Here is a 24,980-nt window from a genome sequence, read left to right on the forward strand (position 1 = left end):
CAGGGGGGTTGGGGAGAGGGCCTAGGACCTCTGTTCATATAAAGGTGAACAAACCACGCAGCCCCTTGTCCCAGCTTGCGTGCACACACACACACACACACGTGCGTGTGCGCACACACACACACACAGAGGCACAAATCTCAGCCCATGACTGCATGAGAGGCTATTCCCACAGACACAGGATCTGGAACTGGGGTTGCCATTTCTTAGCTGTGTGACCACGGGGCAAGCCACCCACTCTCTTGAGGTCTCAGTTTCCTCATCTGAAAAATGGGAGAGTCAGGACCACAATCCTGTGTCTCAAATCAATGGAGCCAGCTGCGTTTCAGAGTTTCCAATCTGGGGGATTTTAGGAAAGGTCCAGATATTATATATTATGTAACATCCCCAGAAGCCCTCTTGTAGTGTAAACCCTAAAGCTGGGTTTTTGTTTTTCTTGTTTGTAATGCAAGTGCCTGACTTAAGCTTTGATTGCTGAGGCATCTACGTCCAAGATGGTGATCTTGAATAAACACACTGCCAGCCCCGGGGTTAAATAAAAAGCCAGCCACCTCCCCTGCTGAGGTTCCTCGGTTTTAGAGATCTTGGTTGATTTTAATCACTGATGATTTGGGTCACTTGTTCCCGAGCTTTAAATTTCCCCTCGTATGTTTTAAATTCACGGATAAAGAGTGAGCCCTGGAACACTTAGGGTGCCCCCTCTCCACCCCAGTATAAGCAGAACCCCAGGCCCTGCTGCTCTCTCTCCCTCTCTCTCTCTTTCGTCCCTTCCCCACCTTGACCCCCTCTCCTACCCCCATGTGGCCCAGATGTGTCATATCATTCCCAGGTCCTGTAAGTAATAACCTTTTATTTAATTAATGAATTTATTTAAAAATTTTCTTTTATGTAATTTCCAGGTTCTATAAGTCATAAACCCTTATTTAGTTTTAAGTTTTCTGATGGTTATTGCTGAAGGGCGTCTTGCAATCATGAGAACCCTGGGGGCCAGTCCAACCACAACACTGGTTATTATAAACTGAGACCAGCCCAGAACTCCCTCCTTGGTCAAACACTATGCATATTTCTTCAGGGAAACTGTGAATATTCAAATGAAGGGGGATGCATCAAAACTATACACTTGCACCAGTGCAGGTCAGGTTTTACCACCAAATGAATTATGAAAAAATGTTTCCATTTTCAGAACCTTTATGAATTTCACAGTTACAGAAAAGAGGTCTTAGACTTTAAGGTCACCCACCTCCTCGGAGGGCGGATGACAGCACTCGTGGCAGTGAAACTGAGCAGGACCCTGTGGGGCTCCTGGGCACGGAAGCCTTTCTTGTTTCTTGTTTGTAGGGAATAGACCCTAGCCTCCGTGACCTTCCCTGAGTCCCAAAGGGCAGATTCAAACAGCTGCTAATCAGGGAAGGGAGGGGATGTAGAGACAAGGAAGGAGCAGCCAAGAAACAATAGTGCAGCCTTGGGGCAGGGTCCTCAAGGGATACCTATAACAATATCTTTGAGCTCTGCTATAGAACTAAAACCCCCAACAAATAGAAGATGTTCACATTCTTCATTCCAGAGCAGATCACAGTTTGATAACCTGGGAGCTCATCAGCAGACCACCTGAGGCCAGATTAAAGGCGTGGAGGCCCTGCCACACCCTGATCCTTGTCAGCAGCGCTGCCCTTGAACCACTGCTATAAAACTCCTCACCAAATCCTCCCGGGTTGGGACACACAGTTTTGAGGGGCATAAGTGTCCCCCTTTGCCTGGCAAAACAATAAAGCTATTCTTTCCCACTTCACCCAGAACTCTGTCTCTGAGGTTTGATTCAGCACCGGTGCACAGAGGCTGAGTTTTCGGCATCAGCAGGGGCATTGATGCATTTGTTGGGTATTGCTTCCTCTCAGGACATTCCCTCGCTTGCTCCGGGGCTCCTCAAGATAGCTCTCCCTCACAAGGGCTAGTTTAATAAATACCCATTTAACAGATGGGGAATTGAGGCCAAGGGCAGTTGAGGAACTGGCCCACAGGGACAGCCCTCCAGGTGGTCTGCTCGACTTGAGTCCTCGCAGGACTTGTTCTGCCACCCTTGTTCTGCCCTTGGCACAGCTAGGACCAGGAGAGAAGAGACTCAGGCCTCACTTGGATTCAGCTGTCCACTTAGTTGCACATCTATTAGAGAAAGAAGCAGAAAGGAATGTAAAAGTTCAAGCCATTTCTCGATAAGCCCCACGGTCTTCCCGAAAGAGCTGCCTTGGGCATTGGCATTTCTGTGCCTGCCTCATTGAACTTGGACCCAGTTTTGCAATCAGAGCCTCGGGCCTTTCCCCTAGTGAGCAGAACCAGCTGCAGACTCCGCACTTCGTCTTTGTCCTGCAGCCCAGACGCTCACAGCCTCCTGCTGGACCAGAGGCCTCCGGAGAGGAGAGAACAGAAGGCCCTCGGAACCTGAGGCCACAGTGAGAGCTTCACTGAGAACAGGTGGGACAGCAGACCCAGGAGGAGGGCTGATGTGGGGCCTCTAAAGGACAATGTGCCCAAGGGGTTGGCCACCTGCACTTGGTTTGGGGAAAAGAGCTGTTGTCAGGAACCCCCCAGGGGTTCAAATCCCCATCCAGCCGGGTCCTAATGTGAGATTGGGTCTGAAGTTCAGCTTCGTTACTTGATAAATCAGGATAGAAATCTCTCCTTCAGGAGTATTTGAAGTTTAAATAAAAGCATGATTAAGCGTATGATTAGACCAACCAAGTTGCATCTTTCCCTCCACTGGCTGGGGACCCCAGGATCCTAGACAGAGAGAGAGAGAGAGAGCCTGGACCCCAGAAAGGAGGAGACGGCATGGGCCAAGGCACTTCCCTAGACGTTCTCTGCAGGACTGGTTTAGGGCTGTCATCTTTGTAGAAAAAGATGCTGAATGAGTTGTCTCAAAATTGCAACCTGCAGTGTTTCTTGGGTTGTAGGTTTTTTAAGCGTAGTTTGGGAGTAGGGGGAGTTGGTGATAAAGATTAAGAGGATTATCTCAAAGCTGTGTTTCAGAGACACCGACTTTTCTGACTCTGATGGGGTGTGTGAGGGAGTTGGTTTGCAGGCAAAGGGGCAGAATACAGTGGAGCTGAAGTCTCCCAAAACTGCAAAGAGAAACTCATTAAAAAAAAGCTCTCATATGAGAATAACATCTCTAATCCTCTCCCATCATTTCCATCCCTCTCCCAACATAACATCCTCTGACATCCACTGAGAGAAGGTCAGTAGAGAGGGGATGGGACCTGATGGGACCAAAGGGCCCCCCACTGTCACTATAGCCCTTCATCCGATAAGACTAATATGAAAAATGGGGGAAGTTTTAGGGGGTGCTGGTAAAGAATGGGGCTCCCCCCGGGTTTCCCAGCCTCAGTACCACCGACGTTTTGGGCTGGACCATTCTTTGCTGTGGGGACCATCCTGGGCATCGTAGGGTGTCGAGCAGCATCGCTGGCCTCTACCCACTAGATGCCAGTAGCACTGCCTCCACCCCGACCCCTGAATGTCTACAGGCATTACCAATATCCCCCGGGGAGGAAACACGCCCCTGATTGACATCTACCGTTCTAGACCTGGCTGTGCTCACACTGGGCTCCCCCACCTACCAAGTGCATGACGTTTGCTTTGTTGTGTATTCCTATAATGAAATACTACATAGCAATCTTTTTTTTTTTTTAATTTATTTTTGGCTGCGTTGGGTCTTTGTTGCTGCGCACAGGCTTTCTCTAGTTGCAGTGAGCGGGGGCTACTCTTCGTTGTGGTGCGCGGGCTTCTCATTGCGGTGGCTTCTCCCGTTGCAGAGCACGGGCTCTGGGCACGCGGGCTTCAGTAGTTGTGGCACATGGGCTCAGTAGTTGTGTCTTACAGGCTCAGTAGTTGCGGCGCAAAGGCTTAGTTGCTCCGCAGCATGTGGGATCTTCCGGGACCAGGGCTCGAACCCGTGTCCCCTGCATTGGCAGGCGGATTCTTAACCACTGCGCCACCAGGGAAGCCCATGGTAAACATTTTTAAAGCTACTGAACGTTTTTATTTTTTTTTATTTATTTTTTATTTTTTTAAATGTCTATTTATTTATTTATGGCTGTGTTGGGTCTTCGTTGCTGTGCGAGGGCTTTCTCTAGTTGCGGCAAGTGGGGGCCACTCTTCATCGCGGTGCGCGGGCCTCTCACTATCGCGGCCTCTCACTGTCGCGGCCTCTCTTGTTGCGGAGCACAGGCTCCAGACGCGCAGGCTCAGTAGTTGTGGCTCACGGGCCCAGTCGCTCCGCGGCATGTGGGATCTTCCCAGACCAGGGCTCGAACCCGCGTCCCCTGCGTTGGCAGGCAGATTCTCAACCACTGCGCCACCAGGGAAGCCCTACTGAACGTTTTTAAAACCACGACAACATGAAAGAATTTCACAGACATTGTGTGGAGCGAAAGAAACCAAACAAATGACTCCATTGACATGAAGTTCAAGACCAGGCTAACTAATCAATGGTTATAGAAATCAGAATAGTGGTTACCTCCCGCCCGGGTCAGGTGTGGATTGACTGGCAGGGGGTTAAGGGAATCTTCTGTTCTCTATCTTGATCTGGGAGGTGATGACTCAGGTGTGTAATGTCAGAATGTACTGAGTTGAGGACTTCCTTTTGAGTATTTATCCTAGATAAGCTCCACCTCAACATAAAATGTAAAAACAGCAGTTTGCAAATATTTTGTACAGTGTGTGTTTATTATTATCCTGATTCCGCACCATCTAAAATCCCTCCATACTTGAATTTCATATGGTTTCGTGGCCCCTGCAGTAAACTTGGTTTGTTTCCAACCAGAAAATCCTTTGACTTGTGGTGACAGCTCTCATTCTCCCACAGGCAAAATGAACACGGATTTGATGCCACAGAATCTGCTGGACAACCAGGCAGGGAAAGCATGCAAGGCTGGTGTCGCTTTGCAAAGGGAACCCAGAGCGCTTTTTCCCTGGGGAAAGGGCTACTTCTGCAGAAATGCTTAGGCATCCTCACGACACGCGACAAACGTGCTCCAAGAGCATCAGGCATAAAGTATGCCCTGCCCTCCAGCTGGTCTCCGTTACGTATATATGTCTCCCAGGGGAAAAAATACTCCCCCAGCTACGTTAAATATTTTGGAGCACAAGTCAAGTTCTTGTCGGGGACATGACATTGGGTAATAGGACTCTGAGGTCAGAAATTGCCCCCTCAGGCCTCACCTCTGTGAGGTTCAGGTATCACCAAAAAGGCCCTTTAGTGTTACTGCATTCATGAATTTAAGCCCAAGTGTCCATTCATCAGCAGCTGTAGCATCACCAGCCCAATACAGACAATCAGCAAATGTCTGCTGAGGGAATTAGGTGTCATAGAACTCGATTGCAATTTCACTATGTCAGGAGGCATCATTGCCTAATGCGGGGTGCATTTAGTTTAATATAAAAACACAAGAAGGGAGTTCCCTGGCGATCCAGTGGTTAGGACTCGGTGCTTTCACTGCTGGGGCCCTGAGTTCGATCCCTGGTCAGGGAACTAAGATCCCACAAAACACACACACACACACACACACACACACACACACACGCGAAGTCAAGCTCCCAACCACGTGAAAGACAAAACTTCACAGTGAATGCAAAGTGACATTGTTGATCTTTTTTTTTTCCTTTGGAATTTTATTTTATTTATTTATTTTTACAGCAGGTTCTTATTATCTATTTTATACATATTAGTGTATATATGTCAATCCCAATCTCCCAGTTCATCCCACCACCACCACCCCGCTTTCCCCCCCGCGCTGTTGATCTCTGCAGGTACAAACCTCTCTGTTGTTTCTCTTCGTCCCTACAAACCTGAGGAAGCAGAGAGATCAGGGTGGGCTGGATGGTGGCGTCTGTGAAGTTGGGGGTCTGTCAGCAGGATTACCCTCCCTGCTGTCATCTGCCCCTTCCCCACTGCAAGTCCCGGGGTACTTTTTGCTTTGTCAACTGATTTACAGCTACGGGTTAACTGACAACTGGGCCTAAATTAATTACTTCATTAACACTAAAGGCTTCCCTGGTAGTATATTTGGTTTCTAACCTTTTCCATTGAGGAATTGTGTGTGTGTGTGTGCGTGTGTGAAGAGAGATTAAAAGGCACGTGTACATATAGCTCAGTGAGGAATTCCTCACATCAACTGTCCGACGAGAGGAAGAACTGAATGTGCTGACGGTCTGGAGCCCTCAGTCCCCGTTCAAAGCTCCATGTCAACCTCACACCTTCCTTTGTGTGAGAGCCCTGCCCCGCTCTGGGCTTCTGTTTCCTCCAGAGAAAAGTAAAATAGGAAGCTTAGATCTTCCTCAGGGTTCCTTCCAGCTCTGACACCCTCCTGTGGGCAGGGAATCTGTGTTATCACCAGGCCTCCTCAGCTCGCCCTGAAGGAAGTGTACTCAGGGCCCTTGGCACGAGGAAAGTGCCTGAAGGAGAGGGCTTTGTTCTCCCCCGAGACTGCTGTCCTATGAAAGCCACACTCAGCTGGGCTGGCAAAAATCCCTCAGTACTGCCTACTGTGAGAAGATGGGGAAAGGGGCTGGGTCCTTTTGTCCCTGACTTCTTCCATGAAGAACCAATTCTGCTCGAGAGAGCAAGGAAAGCCGGCCAAGTGCCAAGGAGAACATTCAGAGCTTTAGCAATCATTTCTCTCAGCGCTCTCAGTGTGCAACTCCTGAGGCACAGCAGAGCGCTGAATTCAAGTTCATCAAAGTGGAGACTTCCCTGGCGCTCCAATGGTTAAGACTCTGTGCTTCCACTGCAGGGGGCAAGGGTTAGATCCCTGGTCGGGGAACTAAGATCCCACAAGCTGAAAAAAAAACAAGGTCATCAAAGTGGGGGATGCATTATACAATATGGCGCCTCTTCCCCCTCACTCACCTCTACGCGTACAGGACTCCCAACCTCCTGCCCAAAACCTGGTCTCTGCTTCCTCCTACTTTTCCCAGACTTCTCCCTCCCGGCAATTAGTCCCAGGTTCCTTATCTTGACTTGGATCTTAGCATTTCCCACTGCCCCTCCTCGTGACAGTTCCATAGCCTCTTTGAACAAGGTTGAAAAAGTCCCTCTTTTAATCCACCTCTTCCATCTCTTGGCCAGGGCTACGTTTCTCCCATTTCCCTCCAGATCTCCCTCTTACGTGTTCTCTTCAGGGAACCAGCAGCTCCCAACAATGCTCTGGGACTTTTCACAGTTGAGTTAGAGCTAACAGAGATGTTAGGAAGATGCAGGCAGGATTTAAAGACTGGAGGGGCGAGAACATCCAGAAACCACACGGGCTTGACTACAAATTTGGCTTTCCCATCTGGGAGACTGAAAATCTTTATTTCACTCATCCACAGGGACGAAGATGACATTCTTCCATATGAAGATGTGAAGTGGCAAGATAGTGACCTGTCAGCTGAAGAAAGAATATTTTTGGAAGAGTTTCCCATCTTGAAAGGGGAGCTGGAAGTGGGCATCAGAAAGCTCCGTGCCCTTGCAGACCACGTCGACACAACCCACAGAACACTCACCAAGACCAGCATGGTGGCCAATTCCATCGCTGTGGTCTCAGGAGCCATGAGCATCTTGGGCTTGGTCCTCGCTCCGGCAATAGCAGGAGGAAGCCTGGTACTCTCCGCTGCTGGTAGAGTTTTGGGGAAAGCAGGGGAGGTCACCAGCATCTTGACCAACGTTTTGGAACGCTTTCACAGTCAAGAAGCCCAAGCTTATGTCGGTAGCCTAATGCCCACCCGTGGCCATGCTCTCCCGTGGCTCTGGAGAGCTGGGGCAGCCTATGTCGTGGCCGCCGGAGAGGTGGTCCAGAATTGTGACAGCACCATCAAGGATATCCAGAGGAGCATCCGTGCCTTTCAGATAGCCAGGGCCCACCCGCGCCTGGCCACTGCTGCCAAGAGTCTCCTGACCACTGGCCAAGTCTCAGCCCGAAGGAGCAGGCAGGTGCAAAGGGCTTTTGAAGGTACCACGCTGGTGATGAAGACAAAAGCTCGCTTGCTGGGTACCGCAATGGCTGGCTTCTCCCTCAGCGTGGGCTTGGCCTCCCTCCTGAAAGACTGGAAGCAGCTGAAGGAGGGAGCGACATCCGAGCTTGCGGAAGAGCTGAGGGCGCAGGCTTGGGAGCTGGAAAGGAAGCTGGCAGAGTTCACCCAGTGCTATGAGAGCCTGCAGCAGAAGGTGAGGCTGTGGTTTCCCTCGTGGGTGGTGCTGGAGGAGGGGGAAGCTTTAACTGGGGCTTCTGGGCACCAGGGTTTATGGGAAGGGTGATGAGGAAGCCAGTGTGTGTGTGTGTGGAGTTTGCATGGATGTCCCCGAGGACATGGGGCATCTGGTGGCCCTGAAGGTCCAAACGGTATCAAGTTCATCTTGGAGATAGTGGCACCAGTCCTGGAGAGACCTGGTCATGCCTTCCGTTTCTTCCTCGATGCTCCTTGAGGTCCATGTGCTGGGAAGAGGGTCTTCCCAGTTGTACAGAAGAGGACACTGAGCCACAGGGAGTGTTAGGGACTGAAACGTGTCCCCCTAACACTTATATGTAGAAGCCCTAAGCCCCAAGGTGACTTTTTGGAGATGGGGCTCTTGGGAGGTGATTTGGGTTGAATGAGTTTGTAGGGGTGGGGCCATAATCCTAGGGGACTGGTGTCCTTATAAGAGGAGGAGGAAACACAGAGGGATCTCTCTTTCTCTGCCTGCACTGGCACAGAGGAAAGGCCCTGTGAGGACAAAGCAAGAAGGTAGCCGTCTGCAAGCCAGGGAGAGTCCTCACCGGGCACTCAATTGGCCAGCACCTCGATCTGGGGCTTGCATCCTCCAGAACTATGAGAAAATACATTTTTGCTGTTTAACCCCCCAGACTGTGGTGTTCATAAGCGAGCTTATGTCACTTGCCAAATGCTTGCGACTATGTGGAGGGAGAGTCAGGATGACAGCCCGGGAGCCTGACTTCTGAGCCCTCCATGCTGCATGGATCTCCACGCCATGCTGCATAGGAGCCTTCTGTAGCTTTCCTTTGATTGGTGTGTGTGTGTGTTTTCCAGAAACTCTCCCAAGAAAAAAAGCCTGTGAGCTCCTCTTCGGAAGAAACCATGGGGACTGTACCTCTGCCACCAGCCAGGCGTGGGAAAGCAGGATCCCAGGGGACAGGAGAGGATGAAGGCAATTGAGCCCAGGGGCCTCTGAGTGGAAGAAAAGGGGACCACGGCGGTGGTGGGTAAGGTTGGCAGAGGCAATGCCTGGAGACTCAGCAGCTGACAGGTCTACGAGGGTCCTGAGGGCGCTGTCAGCGGTGAGTGTCACACTGTAAGTTAAGGGAGGTCAGCCTGTCCCATCCCTCCCTCCTTCATGTGTGTAACTCATTTCCTGGACTCCTCCAGCGGCCCTGCTCCCTCCCTCACATGCAGAGTCAGCCGTTGTGAAACGTGTATTGTTTGACCCCAGGCTCTATATTAAGTGCTGACATCAGACAGAAGGGCTCCGGGAATGAAGGGTATCTTGTGTTCTCTCTTTTGTATCAACTCAGCTTGTGTTGGCTCTCTGTCCTCCCCCTCCCTCACCTGGGCAGTAATCACTGGAGAAGATCCTGGGTTTGCACATAAAAGGATGTCACCGGAACCTGCTCAGCCTGATTCCCATCAGGAAGGAGCCCCTCCATCCTCCCCACAACAGAAGTTCTTGGAGCTCCTCAAGACACGGGAACCTGTAGGAACTCTCCTGGCTTCCCCGTTCACCCATCTTACACCTATTTTTTTTCTTTTCTATGTTTCAGCTGCTATTTTAAAAGTAGTGTATGGACATTCAATACAACTTTTTAAAATTCAGGAAAGTAAAGAATAGGGGGAAAAATAATGCCCCAATCAAGGGTGCTGGTATTTTGGTGGAGAATTTTCTTCCTGTGCTTTTCTTGCTTTGGGCATTACTGCCTGCTGGGGACCCTCTCTCGAGGCTGCATTGTAGAGTAGATTTTTTTTCTGTAACCCACTGAGTTTTCTTTCTCTTACATTCTCAACTCCCTCATTTGCCTACAGATCTATAACTTTCCATTTTGTTGTTTTCACTTAGCAATATTTTCTACCCTTCCATGTTTCACAGAGTTTTTATAGACATTGCTTTTCCATGTTGCAAAATATTCTCTTGACTGTACCTACAATGTTTTAATTAGACATATATCAGTCATCACTTTGTTAAGTGGCCAAAACCGATTCAAACTGGCATATGAAAAAGAAAGGAATTTATTGGCTCATGTACTTAAAAAGCTTAGGGGAACAGTGGGCTTCAGGTGTGTGTGGATCCAGAGGATAAAAATGTCATCAAGGGCTTCCCTGGTGGCGCAGTGGTTGAGAATCTGCCTGCCAATGCAGGGGACGTGGGTTCGAGCCCTGGTCTGGGAAGATCCCACATGCCGCGGAACAACTAGGCCCGTGAGCCACAATTGCTGAGCCTGCGCGTCTGGAGCCTGTGCTCCCCAACAAGAGAGGCCGCGATAGTGAGAGGCCCGTGCACCGCGATGAAGAGTGGCCCCCGCTTGCCGCAACTAGAGAAAGCCCTCGCACAGCAACGAAGACCCAACACAGCCATAAATAAATAAATAAATAAATAAATTAAATTGAAAAAAAATGTCATCAAGCATCTGTCTTTCCACTTCTCAGACAGGCTTCCGCCACATTCAGGCGCCGTGGCCTCAGCACCTCTAGGTGTGCCTGCTGCCAGCTGGGGGACTCCCACATGGAAAGGGGAGGGGCAAAAGTCCAGGGACCCACTCTGATTGGTCAGGACTGGGTCATGTGCCTTTGCTGGTGCTGGTGTCTAGGATGGGCTATGGGAACTCTCTTATGATCTAGGGGTTTTAAGTAGTCATCCCAGGCCATGTGGTTCCTGCTTTTGTTGCTGTTATAATATTTTCATGAGCGTAACAGTAAGTAAACAGCTTTCGCCCCATTTAATATTGTTCTCTTCGTGTGCGTGAGCATCCTTAAAGTTCCGAATAAACATTGTCAATAATAATTCCTGCACAGGGACTTCCCTGGTGGTCCAGTGGTTAAGAATCTGCCTTCCAATGCAGGGGACGCGCGTTTGATCCCTGGTCAGGAAACTAAGATCCCACATGCCATGGGGCAACTAAGCCTGCACACTGCAACTACTGAGCCCGTGGGCCCTGGAGCCCACGCGCCACAACTAGAGAAGCCTGCACGCCGCAACAAAGAGCCCACTCGCCGCAATGAAAGATCCCGCATGCCGCAGTGAAGATCCAATGCAGCCAAATAAATAAATAAATATTCTTTTAAAATTAAAAAATTAAAAAAAAAATAATACCTGCACAAAATACGTAGTCACGAGGCTTGGGGTTTTGTTTGTTTTGTGGAAAGTTTCGAAGAAAAAAGGAAAAGAAGGAATCAGAATGGAAATTCAAGGCTCATCTCTGACACTTATTTGCCTGGTCCCATTTCTGAGTTTTGGTTTCTTCAGCCACAAAATAAGTGTAGCCTGAATAAAATCCAGGACTCCATCTGGGTGCAGATTTGCAGCGCCAGGCTCACAGCAATCTGGGAGAAAATACCCTTGACAGAAACTTGAAGAATCCTTACTAATGCTCTGAGCCAGCACCAGAGGGGGCGGGAGAGGCTCAGCTTTCCCTCGTCACCTGCTTCTCTGGTTCCCAGATTCTTCCACAGGAGCAGAAGCTTCCGGAAAAAAGACTTTCCTCTTGCCCCCTCTCTCTGGCCCATACTTCCTGCCTCACAGCCCAAGCAGCTCCTCTGCTCTCTTCCTCCCTGAAATGCCTTCAGCACCCAGCTGCTTCCCTATCAGGATCTACTTCCCAGAAGCATGCTCTTCTACATCACCTGGAATTCTGGTGAACAAACTCCGTCCCCTCATTTCATCTCCCCACTAGTTAAGTCTTTGCCCTCCTGGCCAAGAGAAGCCCATCAACTCCCTGTGTTACCCAGGGCAACCCCACACCCACCACTGTCCTCCTCTCTCTTCTGGGTTAAGTGGGGTTCTTCATGAGTGCCCCCGAGGTGGTACAAGGCCCTCCATCACAGTCAGTCAGGAGTTCTGAGAAACCTATTAGTTCTGAGGTGTAATCTACAGTTTAGGAAGAGGAGGAAGACGCATGCAATCACATGCCCTGGTGAGAGGGAGCAATCAGCTACCAGACACCCTTGATACACTCCCCCTACACCCCCCAGTGTCCGCTGCCTGCCTCTTGTCTGTAGAAGAACTTTAGCCTCCTAAGCCTTCCTGAAGCTCCAGAGAATAAATTAATCAGAGAAGTGAGAAAATGTAAAAAGAAAGGAAAACAGTCAAGCAAGACAAAATAATAATAGTTTAGCCATTAAACAAAGTCAAGAACATTTCGTTCCTTCTCAGTGGCTATAGATAATACTCTGAGCCGTGTCCTTTGAGCTGTTTTGCAGATACTGAAGCCCCCACCAGGTGGGAGAAGTTAACTGCATGCTACCCACAAGCATGCAGACCCCAGACCCGTTAGAACCAGATGGTTGATGATGTTGACTCCTGATTACCTCACCACCCACCAATCAGAAGAATATCCACGAGCTGATCACACACTGCACCACCCACCTCCCTCACCTTGTCTTTAAAAACCTGTCCCTGAAACCCATTGGGGAGTTTGGGTCTTTTGAGCACTAGCTGCCTAGACTCCTTGCTTGGTGCCTGCACTGAACGCTGCACTTTCCTTCAACACAACTCGGTGTCAGTAGGTTGACTTTACTGCGCATGGGTGAGCAGACCCAAGTTTGGGTCCTTCCGTTACTTCCTAACCTTTTAAAAATTAAAAGAAATCAAAATCTTTTAAAGTCCAAAAGAATCAAAGACCAAAATCAAATTCTCTTCTAGAGTCCAGTGCAGTTTTTAAAATCAAGAAATCATCCTCCCCAATGTCTTATTTTGGCCAGTTTCAGCTAATGGTATTCTTTTATTTACGTTCTTTAATTTAGGAGTAATTTCAAACATACAGAAGAGTTCAAGAATAGTAGAAAGAACTCCCATACGTATCCTTTCACCCAGATTCACAACCATTAACATTTTGTCCCTGTGCCAGTTATCAATGTGTTACTTCTCCGCTCCAAATCCACCCTTAAGTGCACTGCCTGGGACCCAGCACTGGACCCTCTTGACCGTTCTCCTTTGCCAGCTAGCTCTGGGTTAAGCTTTGTCAGTAGAGGGCACACTGCAGGGGAAAGGGTGTGGCCTCTTTCCTTATCCCAGTGGAGCTCAGTCATCAGGTGGACAGCCAGGGAGCTCAACATCAGCCCCAGAGACAACTTCCTATGAGTTCCAAGGATGTCCCAAGTTCAAGATCAGCCCCAGAGGCAATTTCCTGTGAGTTCCACAAATGCCCCAGCCAGCTTCCCAGCTGAGGCTTTCCCTGAAGGTGGCTTCTGCCCAGTTGGATTCCCAGTGTGGTCAACAACAGCCCCCTCTACCTTGTGAGTTTTTGTCTGCCCTCCAATGGGCAGGAATGAGGGGCCTATTCAAGTTTCTCATCCATTTTTCTATTGGACTATTTCTCTTTTTTAAATGAGCTTGTTGGAGTTCTTTAAATTTTCTGGATACGGGCCCTGTGATCATCAGGGGACCATGCAGAAGTGAAAATGGAGGTGGAGGCTGGAAATAGGGGTCACGTCAAGTGGACCATAGGGGCCATAGTAAAAAGCCTGGACTTGGACTTGAAAGCCAGGGGCATCCTGAGAAGCGTTTCTTGCCAAGTTTGATCTAGGACTGGCAACAGCAGAGCTTCCTGGGAGTTTGGTTAGAAGTGCAGAACTTCAGTCATCTGAAGCTGAATCAGCCCTCAGACAAGACCCCTGGGGACCCGTGTGTACGTTAAGTCTGAGAAGTGCTGCTCCGTGAGGAAGCCTCGGCATCCCTGGGACATCCTTTCTCTGCAGCTGAAAGGGAGGGAGCAGAGCTGTCCTCGGACGTGGTTCTGGTCCAAGGTAAAGACACTCTTTCCTCTGACCTGTTCACTGTCTGAGCCCTTTTCCTGATGAGAAGGCCAAAATACGTATGCACCTCCCCCGACCTGGTGATAAGCAGCTATTTTTTTCCTGAGAGCTTTGTCCACTGCCCAGACAACACTGCAGACGGTGGTCAGCTGTGGCCCAGACCCTTGGAAACACAGCTCAAAGCTGTCTCATCACATCTGCCTCACTTTCCAAAGTTAGAGATGTGTCTTGAAGTTGTGGGGACCCAGCATAGAAGCAAAACGTGGACCAACCTGCATCCACGTGCTGCGCTCACCGGGAGAGATGCCTGGGTGAGTACATTCCCCCCACTGAGCCGGCCTTTCCTTGGCTGTGAGATGTGAGGAACATAAACGCACTGACCTTACATGTTGTTTGGAGCAACATGGAAGAAAATGGATGTCAAGTCCTTTATTAAATAACGTGCCAGTCAAAATACTCCTTTGTATGGTGACTGTCGTGAGTGGTGGAAGCAAAAGAGATTTGTATCCTCTCTCTTGCTTATCTGAAGTGTCATCTCTTATAACGAACATGTAAAAGGTAAATAGGTTTTGAACACAAAGTTGAAAGATAAAACCGTTGTCAGTTTCCAGATGAATTCTAAGAAGTAAATCTAAGCTATCGTGAGTCAAAACATCTTTTCTTCTATAATCCTGAGAACTAAGAGCATGCCGAAAATTAACCTGGAAAATGAAAATTACAAAATTATCACACGCACACCCACTTGCAGACCCCCTGAAGATTTCTATCCTTGCAGCTTCTGTAGCTGCTGCTCAGTTGTTCTTGTGCTGAAGGTTATTATGGAAAAAAATTTTTTTTTCTGCATTTTATCTTTAGATATTTGTTCTGTTCACATTTCTCAGTTTTCTTCTTTGGGGATTCCAATGAGTGTACGTTGGAGTTTTGCCTTTATTTCATGTATTTTCGCCAAACCTTTTTAGCATTTCATTTTCACTTCATTTTGCTTACTTTTCTCATCTCTGTCTTTGGTGTTGCTTAGTTGTTTTTTTTTTAAGTAGTGTCTCTTCTTGTATGAATTCCAGTAAGCATTTGCTTTTGTGACAGATTTACTTTTCTCTTCTTTTCTTTCCTAAGCTCTACCAGTTTCCAGTGAATTCCTCATGTTGTCTGGCTGTGATTCCGTTGAGCCCTCAGATCTCTGTTTTATAACCTTGCGTTGTAGAGGAAATTGCTTCACTAACTTTAAGAAAATTAATTGCAAAATAATTGTTCACGATTTTCATCAGCTTTTTGGCTTCACTTTTCTGGTGCATGTTCTTAATCTGCTGTTTGTTTTTGTTGTTGTCATCACTATCTTCCTTTTTGTCTTGTAATTTTTTTATTGTGGCAAAATATATATCACATAAAATTGATCATTTCATCAGTGGCATTAAGCAAATTTATATTGTTGTGCAACCATCACCACCATCCATCTTCAGAATATTTTCGTCTTCTCAAACTGAAACTCTGTCCCCATTAAACACTAGCTCCCCATTCTCCCTGCCCCTCAGCCCCTGGAAACCACCCTTCCACTTTATATCTTTATAAATTTGAATATATATATATTTTTTGGTCACACCACGTGACACGCAGAATTTTAGTTCCCCGACCAGGGATTGAACCCAGGCCCCCTGGCAGTGGAAGAGCAGAGTCCTAACCACTGGACCGCCAGGGAAGTCCCTAACTTTGACTGTTCTAGGTGCCTCAGATAAATGGAATCATACAATATTTGGCTTTTGTGACTGGCTTATTTCACTTAGTTATGTTGAAATAACTTTCTAGGTTCAAGATACTCCTGCCTGGGGTGCCTGTCAGTAAACTGAAACTTAGATAACTTTCCTGTTCCTGTAAATGGTCTGCTTGACCGGAAACGCAGTATATCCAGTCAGCCAAACCCCGAACACCAAGCCAACTTTGGGCCTTCTCACCCCAAACAAGGTCGACTATATGGCCTCAGTCAATCAGATATTTTGTTTTTCTCTTCCTTGTTCTTTGTTCTCTACCCTATAGACGCTTCTTGCCTTCCACTCCATTTTACACTTCTCCAAAAGGACGCTGTCTGCTTCATGAAGTGTTAAATAAAGTTTATTTGTATCACCTAAATTTTCTTCTTTAATCATTTTTTTAATAGTTAGTATCATGTCTTCAAGGTTCATCCATGTATTTGCCTTGTCAGAATTTAATTTCTTCTTAAGACTGAATAATATTTCATTGTATAGATAGACCACTTTTTATTCAGCCATTAGTGGGCACTTGGGTTGTTTCCACCTTTTAGCTATTGTGAATAATGCTGATATGAACATGGATATACAAATATCTGTTCTAGACCATACTTTCAGTTCTTTTGGATATATACCCAGAAGTGGAATTCCTGGATCACATGGTCATTATAATTTTATTATTTTTTAGTAACTGCTGTACCATTGGCAGTGGCTGCACCATTTTATATTCCTGCCAGCAATGCACAAGCGTTCCAGTTTCTCCACAGTCTTGCCAACACTTGCTATTCTCTGGGATTTTTGTTTTTTGTTTTTGTTTTTATGAGTCACCCTTTGGGTATGAGGTGGTATCTCACTGTGGTTTTGATTTGCATCGCCATTAATGATTAGTGATGCTGAGCGTCTTTTCATGTGCTTATTGGCCATTTGTATATATTCTTTGGAGAAATGTCTATTCAAGTGCCTTGCCATTTTTCAATTGGGTTGATTGTTTTTTGTTGTTCTTGGGTTAATATATATTTTTTAAATTAATTAATTTTATTTATTTATTTTTGGCTGCATTGAGTCTTCGCTGCTGCACGCAGGCTTTCTCTAGTTGTGGTGAGCGGGGGCTACTCTTTGTTGCGGTGCGCAGGCTTCTCATTGCGGTGGCTTCTCTTGTTGCAGATCATGGGCTCTAGGCCCACGGGCTTCAGTAGTTGTGGCTCGTGGGCTCTAGAGCGCAGGCTCAGTAGTTGTGGTGCACGGGCTTAGTTGCTCCGCGGCATGTGGGATCTTCTCAGACCAGGGCTCAAACCCCTGTCCCCTGAATTGGCAGGCAGATTCTTAACCACACCATCACCAGGGAAGCCCTTGGGTTAATATTTTTTGTGTGGACCTTGTGTTGGTTGCTTTTTCTCATGGGCCAGCTTTTTGTGGGAGATTCAAATAGGGAAGAAGCCTGGTCTGTGTTCTAGACTAGCAGAACTGTGCTTTCTGATCTAGAACCTTCTACATGAGTGTTCAGCCTTTATTTCTCCTCAGGCAATGGAATTGGTCAGTTTTCAGATTCTTCACAATGCAGGTTCTTTTCTCCTTCCTGTCTCGAGGACAAACAATCACTTCCTACAAATATGACTTGTCTTACTATGTTTCCTCATTTAGTCTTATCTTCAATGCTCCTTGGAACCAATCCAGATTTAGTGAGAACTATATTCTTACTATTTTTTAAAAAAAGGATTTTAGGGGATTCCCTGGCGGACCAGTGGTTAGGACTCAGCGCTTTTACTGCCATGGCCTGGGTTCAGTCCCTGGTCAGGGAACTAAGATCCCACAAGTGGCACAGCCAAAAAAGGGAGGGGGGAGATTTTAGTTTTGCACTGTGGGAATGCCCTCCTCTTGAAGAGACACATTTTTTTCCTGAAACCTGCACTCATCGCCCACTTTTTCTGAAATCTGCAATTATCAGCATCCTCTCCCCTTTTCTCCCCAAACCCTGATCCTTCCCATTGCTTTTGGCATCCTTTTAATCTATTTTACCTAGTTTTCCTAATTTCTAATAGATGGTGCCTGTATCATGTCTTTGCTGCTTTGGATAATTGCTAAGAGAAGAGACACTGATAACTTTACACCAGAAGTTCTTGCAAAAATTTCTGAGCGTCATCATATTAAAATGGAGCCAGAGAGACTTGACGTCAGAGGAAATAGTCTTCCCCTTACTTCTCCTGCCTCTTGGGCAACTTCCTTTGAGAGTCTTTAAAAGGTTCCTTTTGTTCCTCAGTTCCCTTCCCCAGGGTTCCATCCTCAGCTCTCTTTCCCCTTCTAAGCTCACCGTCTTCCATGGGTTTCATGTGAACTCCCAGGCCTGAGTCACTAGGTCTCAGCTCTGTCTGAAGCCACTGCCTCTCTGAATGACTATGGGGTCTGTTTTCTCCTTTACGGGGTGAAGCTGCATCTCTTCTGGTCCAGGACCCATCGTCATCTGTAGAGAGAGGAATGCCCAGGATCCCTCGGAGGCACCATGACTGCAGCCCCGCCTGGAATCCACCCAGGAAACCCTCCCCTTTCCTCGGCAAATACTTTTGACCACAGTGCACTGTCTTGACCTATAGCTGGTGACACTGGGGATTGGGGAGTGACTCGGGCCCTGGGTGTGGGTGATCCCAGCTCCTAAAGTGAAGGTGAGGGTCTGATGTCCCATGCCTGCCCTATTTCCCATGAGACCTTCCTACAATTACAGACATCTCATCCTGGGTCCCTTAGCTACAGGGACCATATTTTATGAACCCCAAATCAGAATGTATATTCAGAGCAGAATGCAACATCTGTGTTACCCCCTCTGGCTCCTGCGACTCTCAGCTGGCAGCCTTCTGTGGTCAGTTTGGAGGACATCACCTGGTTGTGCAGTCAGGACCCCCCAGAAGTGCCTGAACTTGGCCTTGCTCCAGCCATACCTCCTTACTCAGTGGTCCTTGACGGAGGTATTAGCACAAGAGACAATGGCAGAGGGAAAGCAGAAAGCACATCCTCTTCTCCTGGTTTGGACCTGAATCTCCAGAGCAGAGTCTCTAGCAAAATGGGTTTAATTATGTGGTTTCAGTCCAAGAGAGCCTCTCCTTCCCTCCAAGCCCAAGCCCAGATTCCAGGAGCGCACTGGCCTCCAGCTGGTGAACAGGGAAGGGAGGGAGGAGAGATGAGGGCGCGAGGCAGAGAAGCTCAGCCAGCAACCACTCCTTGAGGATGGAGGAGGAAGCAGAGAGATAGGGTTCCCCGCATTTGTGTGCGGGCCTGAGTGGCCATGGCCGGGGCCAGGTGTGGCCCCTCAGTGTCAGGGAATCTAAACCAGAGGAGTATGATTGATGCCTTCTTTGGGAGAACTGAGGCAAAGCAAGCTTCTTCCCAGATAGTGGGATATTCTGAGCTTTCCCAGCAGAAGATACGTTGTAGCTGCAGAAATGTGATGGAACGGGAAATAGGATGACTCCTGAAACTAGCTGGGAAAGTGGTGAAACACAGTCAGGGTTCTATTTCACCTCTACTCCTATGTATAAATCACAGACGTCTCAGAGAATATTTATTAAAACGGTAAGGAAACGGCCCATCTCCTGGAGACCCAGCACCACCGCCTCAGTGCCATGGGTCTCCCACCCCCATCCTTTGACCTGATTCTGCTTCTTCTCTGCCTTAGTCCTATTCACTCCCCACTCCCCTCTTCCCCAAAATAAAATAGAGTTCTCTCCCCATGATCTATTCTAGGCCAGGACAGGGGAGAGAGTCAATCATGATTCTAAACATAAAAAACGTAGTATCATGAACTAGGAGCCCTTATTCTAATGTGTCCCCAGTAGCTGGCATTTACCAGGTACATGTAGATAAGAAAGCAGAGACATTTCTACCTTCCAGAAGCTGTTCTGAGCAGCCATGCTGAAATCTATTCACCATGCCTGCCTGTGAAGAATATAAAAAGAGAGTAAAGAAATAAAAAGCAGAATTCCTAAAATAGGGTGACTCGAATCAAAGTGGAACAATTATGACCATAAATAATAATAATTAATAGCATTAATAAGTAAAGAGTATCAAACTGGGTGAAAATCAGATTGGAATAATTTTCTGCCTACAAGAGATATTCTGAAATAAAATGCCACAAAAGGCCAAAATAACAGGTTAGAAAAACTTGTCACATATAAATTTTTAAATAGATGACAATATTAATATTTAACAACAATTTATCCAACCTTTGTTTGTCTTACTAGGTGCTCAGCAGTGTTCCTTGCACTAAATGACTTTTATCCAAGTTGGAGATTTTATAATGCTAAAAGAGTGAGTCATAAAGATGTCGCTTTTTTTTTTTTTTTTTACCGTATTGGTTTTTATTATGAAATCAGCACATGATTCTTGCAACAAATTTCAATAAGACAGATGAGTGAAAGGTACAGGTGTGGGTCTTCCCTCCTGGCAACCTGCTCAGCTGTATCTCCTGCCAGAATTTTCCCCTAGTCTTCTGCCACATGTTCAATACTTAAAAAAAAATCGAGATCATATTCTTCAACATTTTTTCTTTTACTTAATATATCCTGTGTCTCTTTCCAGGTCAGTTCATATAGATTTGCCTTGTTCTTTTTCACGTCCATAAGCCTTTATTTTGGGGCTTCCTTGGTGGCGCAGTGGTTAAGAATCTGCCTGCCAATGCAGGGGACATGGGTTCAAGCCCTGGTCCGGGAAGATCCCACATGCTGCAGAGCAACTAAGCCCGTGTGCCACAACTACTGAGCCTGTGCACTAGAGCCCTTGAGCCACAACTACTGAGCCCACGTGCCACAACTACTGAAGCCCATGCACTTAGAGCCTGTGCTGTGTAACAAGAGAAGCCACAGCAATGAGAAGCCCGTGCACCATAACGAAGAGTAGCCCCCGCTCACGGCAACTAGAGAAAGCCCGTGCACAGCAACGAAGACCCAACACAGCCAAAAATAAATAAACAAATAAATAGACATACATAAGCGTTTATTTAATACTGATGTCTTTTAATGTAAACAGTCCCCCTGCACGGATATTTCAGATTGCTTCCATTCTTTTTACCACTTCAAGGAACTGGTGAACATCCTTACATGTGTTTCTCTGTGTACATGCCATTGTAGGATGAATTTCTAGAGGGAGGGTATTGAGTTTCAGGCGTAGGTACTTTTTATGTTGTGAGATACTCCACATCATCCTTCCAGAAGTTATATCATTTTATGCTCCAACCAAGTGTCTGAGGGTGGACACGCCCCTCTGTCTTTCTCAGCAACATAGGATGCTTTCATTCTTTTTACTTTTGCCAAAATGATCAAAGAAATGGTGTCTTGCTGAGGTCTAAATTTGCATTTTTTGGCTACTAATGATGTTAAGCATCTTTTCATATATTTACTGGCCATTGTATTTCAACTTCTGTGAAATGCCTTTTCAAAGGACATGAGAGATGCCTGTTTACAGAAAATGAGAACCAAGTGCAGTTTGAAACGTCAAGGGTTTGTTATGACTTCTCAAGTCTTCAAAAAAGAATAGGTGTGGAGGTGGGCTGGGAGAGCCATTTTTCAGGAGTGGGGAAGAGAAATGAAGTCACGTTTATGACTCACATTAACAACTTAAAAAAATCAAAAGCATCCCGTGAAGATGTGGCAAATGTAAGGAAATCTGTAAGTTTTTTAAGCTTTCAGAAAATAAGCAACTTTCATGCTACATAAATTGTCCCAGAAATAGAAAACACAATATGCTACTGAGTTTATTCTGTGAAGCAAATATAACACTAATAATAAACCTTGATTACAAGGAAAGACAACTATAGCTCATTATCATTTGTGGCTCTAAGATGAACATACTGAACACACTAATAGAAAATATAAATCTACAACATACTGATGCAAAATTCTGCAATGACAAAGTTGGGGTTTCCATGAAATATAAGGATAATTTGATATATGGAAATTTATGCACATAATATACTATATTCATGGGATAAATAAAAAAGGAAAATTATGACCATCTCTTTAGAGTCTGAAAATTCAGCACCTAATCCTAATAAAATATTTAAATCTAGGAATAAAACATACTGCCTTTTCATGAAGAGAAGTGGTTTTTGTAAACTAGCTGCCAACAATACTGGAAGTCAATTTCATAAAATTAAATAATTTAAGAATTCAAGCTAACCCAATAAAGTATGGAACCAAAATAAGAAAAATAAGTACTGAAAAAACAGGAAAGAAAACCAGCATTAGGTGTTCATGAAATATTCATTTCATAGCTATTACAATTAGGAAAAATTCAGCAAAATAAAAGGGAAGTATTAAAAATGAATAATATTTCTATAGAGTAAAAAAACAAGTTAGAAAACACAGCGTTATATTATTCATAATCGCCTCAAAACAATTTAAGGTATCAAGGAAATAAAGTTGGCACGAAATGCAAAGAAGTAACAAATTTTACTTAAAAGAAAAATGAAAACCAGAAGCCCTGGGAGGCCAAACGGTGTTGCTAGATTAATCAGGATATATCTTCAGACCTTCTCAATGGTCCCCATTTGCAAATGCAACAGCAGGTAACTTCCTTCATCAAGTTTAACTAGAAAGGTAAGTAACCCCCAGCCCCTGCATGGGAGTTCCTCTGCAAAGAACTGCACGAAGCCAGAGAACAGAGGGGCACATGGAGCTGATCACTGATTAGAGTGCAGGCAGCAACCAGAACGGGTTGGTGCCATTATATGAAGGACTCTTAAGGGCGACAGAAACATGAAGACCCCCAACGTGCCACAATAAGGGAGTGTTTCTATAAACACGAAGGTACATACCCTTTTGATGAAATGGCATAGAGTCATCAAAAATATCCTTATGACAACTGTGTAGCAATATGAAAAATACTTGTCTTATAATACTACATTTTAAAAGTAAGACACACTATGGTAAGTATGTAATAAAAGCCATGCAAAAAAGAATATACATTGGAAAAACAACTGGAGGTAAGTGAATAAAATCGAGAGATATGTTGTGGTGGTATCGGGGGTGATCTTTGTCAAATTATAATGAAAATGTATTTAAAGTGATTTTTGAGCAACAAAAGAAGCTGCAACAGAAGAAAGAATCTTTAAACGAGGGTAACTGTGCAATGCTGCCTGTGTTGGGAAGGAAAAAATAATTTGCCCTCTACTCTTCTGCGTTCTTGGCTGAAACCCCGGTAATAAAAGACAGATTAACCAGAGAAAAACAAACAGAAGTTTATTAACACATATACTTCATGCACACATGAGACACCCAGGGGAAAATGAGTAACTCCTCAAGGTGGCTTGGAATTCAGTCTTAAATACCATTTTAATAGGGAAAGGGGATGGGGGAAGTAGACCTCTTAGGGGAGAGTAAATGATTTTTAGGAATGATGAATGGGTCCTTAGAAGAATAGATGGGAGATGTGATAGTTTGTGACAAAGATTCTCTGGGTGTGGGGTTGCCTTCTCTCCCCACCTGTGATAAGAGTCAATTTTCCCTGGTCAGTGAAACTCCTGGGGAGCCGAACCTATGACAATTGAGTTCCTTTTGGAGGATCTGTCTTTAGGCAGATAACGGGAGTTCAGAGAAAGCCTCTCTCTGCATGTATTTATTCATGTGCTGGCAGCTCAAAATAATCAATAACCAAATAACCAAAGCAGCATGTTTTGGGGTGTCATATTCTGCTACCCTTCACCTATCTGGTTAAAACAAACAATTGACCAACTAATGATCTCCTCATCTCTAGGAAGGCTTTCTAGAAACTGGACAATCCTGCCAGAATTACAGATGGTAGAGGGCTGGACGGAATGATTACTCACTTGCTTTCCGGTTTACAGTATTATAAATGACATGGCTCTGATCATCTTTATGCCTGTCGTTAGCTTATTGGATGATTATCAGAAGGCTTTTGTGACTTAATATCAAAATTTCAAAAGTCCTTCACCAATCTACTTTGCCACCAGTAACCTAAGAGATTACCAGTTTTACTACATCCTAGTTGGCATTGAATATTATCATAGTTTAATTGTTTGGATAAAGTCCTTAGACAAAAGTGATGGGACGTCAACATTTTTTGAGACGTTAAGATTTTTGATGTATTCTAACCTTGCTTTTTTTATTTCCAAATATTATAATTAGATAGTCCACTTTCCCAGAGCATCGTTAAAGCTTTTTGGACCGAGATGACTAGAGAAGAAATACACTGGCTACTCTTTGAGCCACAGGCTTGGGAGGAGATGCTGGAAAAAACTGGTTTGGAAATGTAATCATAGGAAAGTGATGTCTAGGGGGGAAAGGTACCAGAACATGAGTTTTGTGAGGGCAGGGATTATTGGGCTGATAACACCAACCGCCAAAATCCCGGCATCTAGAACAGTGCCTGGCACAGACTTTGCACTTGGCATTTGAAGGAAGGAAGGAGGAAGGAAGGAAATCTGATTGTTAATACCCAAATTTTGTTGCTATGCTGTCACCATCTTCATAATATGAAACATAAAAATGTGTTCCAGCAAAGTTGGCTGAAGAGCTGATCGTGCAACGTCATTTGCATTTGGAGATGTACCAAAAAAAAAAGAAAAAAAAAAAGGATTCACACATTCTCCTAAAAAAATCCCTTAGGAAAGTAAATAAAAAACCTTTGGTAAGGGACTTCCCTGGTGGCGCAGTGGTTAAGAATCTGTCTCCCAGTTCAGGGGACACGGGTTTGAGCCCTGGTCCGGGAAGATCCCACATGCCGCGGAGCAACTAAGCCCGTGCACCACAACTACTGAGCCTATGTGCCACAACAACTGAGCCTGCGCTCTAGAGTCCACAAACCACAACTACTGAAGCCCGCATGCCTAGAGCCCGTGCTCCGCAATGAGAGAAGCCACCGCAATGAGAAGCCCACATACCGCAACGAAGAGTAGCCCCGGCTCGCCACAACTAGAGAAATCCTGCGTGCAGCAATGAAGACCCAATGCAGCCAAAACAAAACAAACAAACAAACAAAAGAAAAAAACCAAAAACAACCTTTGGTAAGCACATTAGCAGGTGTCCAAACACCTGGCCTGTTGGATGATGGATTCCTAGTAGCAGAATTTGCTCCATTTTCCCTAGTCATCTGGAACACTCCTTCCCCAGCCTTCCTCCACCCTTGACCAAGCTGTAAGAACATCTGGGTCTGGCCTTGAGATCCAAACTGCTGGGACTTACCTTTCCATGACCTTCAGACTCTCCAATAGCACTCAGCTGAAGCGTTATTCTCATAATAGACTGC

The 24,980-nt window shown here is 46.0% G+C and overlaps 1 protein-coding gene across 1 annotated transcript; it reads left to right on the forward strand.

The window, feature by feature from the left end:
• The first annotated feature begins 4,866 nt into the window (after positions 1-4,866).
• On the forward strand, positions 4,867-9,341 carry LOC132372699 (apolipoprotein L6-like). The gene is made up of 3 exons (XM_059934826.1): positions 4,867-4,900; positions 7,362-8,200; positions 9,061-9,341. Exons 1-3 carry the CDS (start codon positions 4,867-4,869, stop codon positions 9,184-9,186), a joined length of 999 nt encoding a protein of 332 aa, XP_059790809.1. The 3' UTR covers positions 9,187-9,341.
• The last annotated feature ends 15,639 nt before the right edge of the window (positions 9,342-24,980 follow it).

Source organism: Balaenoptera ricei, chromosome 10 (genome assembly GCF_028023285.1).
Source record: "Balaenoptera ricei isolate mBalRic1 chromosome 10, mBalRic1.hap2, whole genome shotgun sequence".
NCBI classification, from domain to species: Eukaryota; Metazoa; Chordata; class Mammalia; order Artiodactyla; family Balaenopteridae; genus Balaenoptera; species Balaenoptera ricei.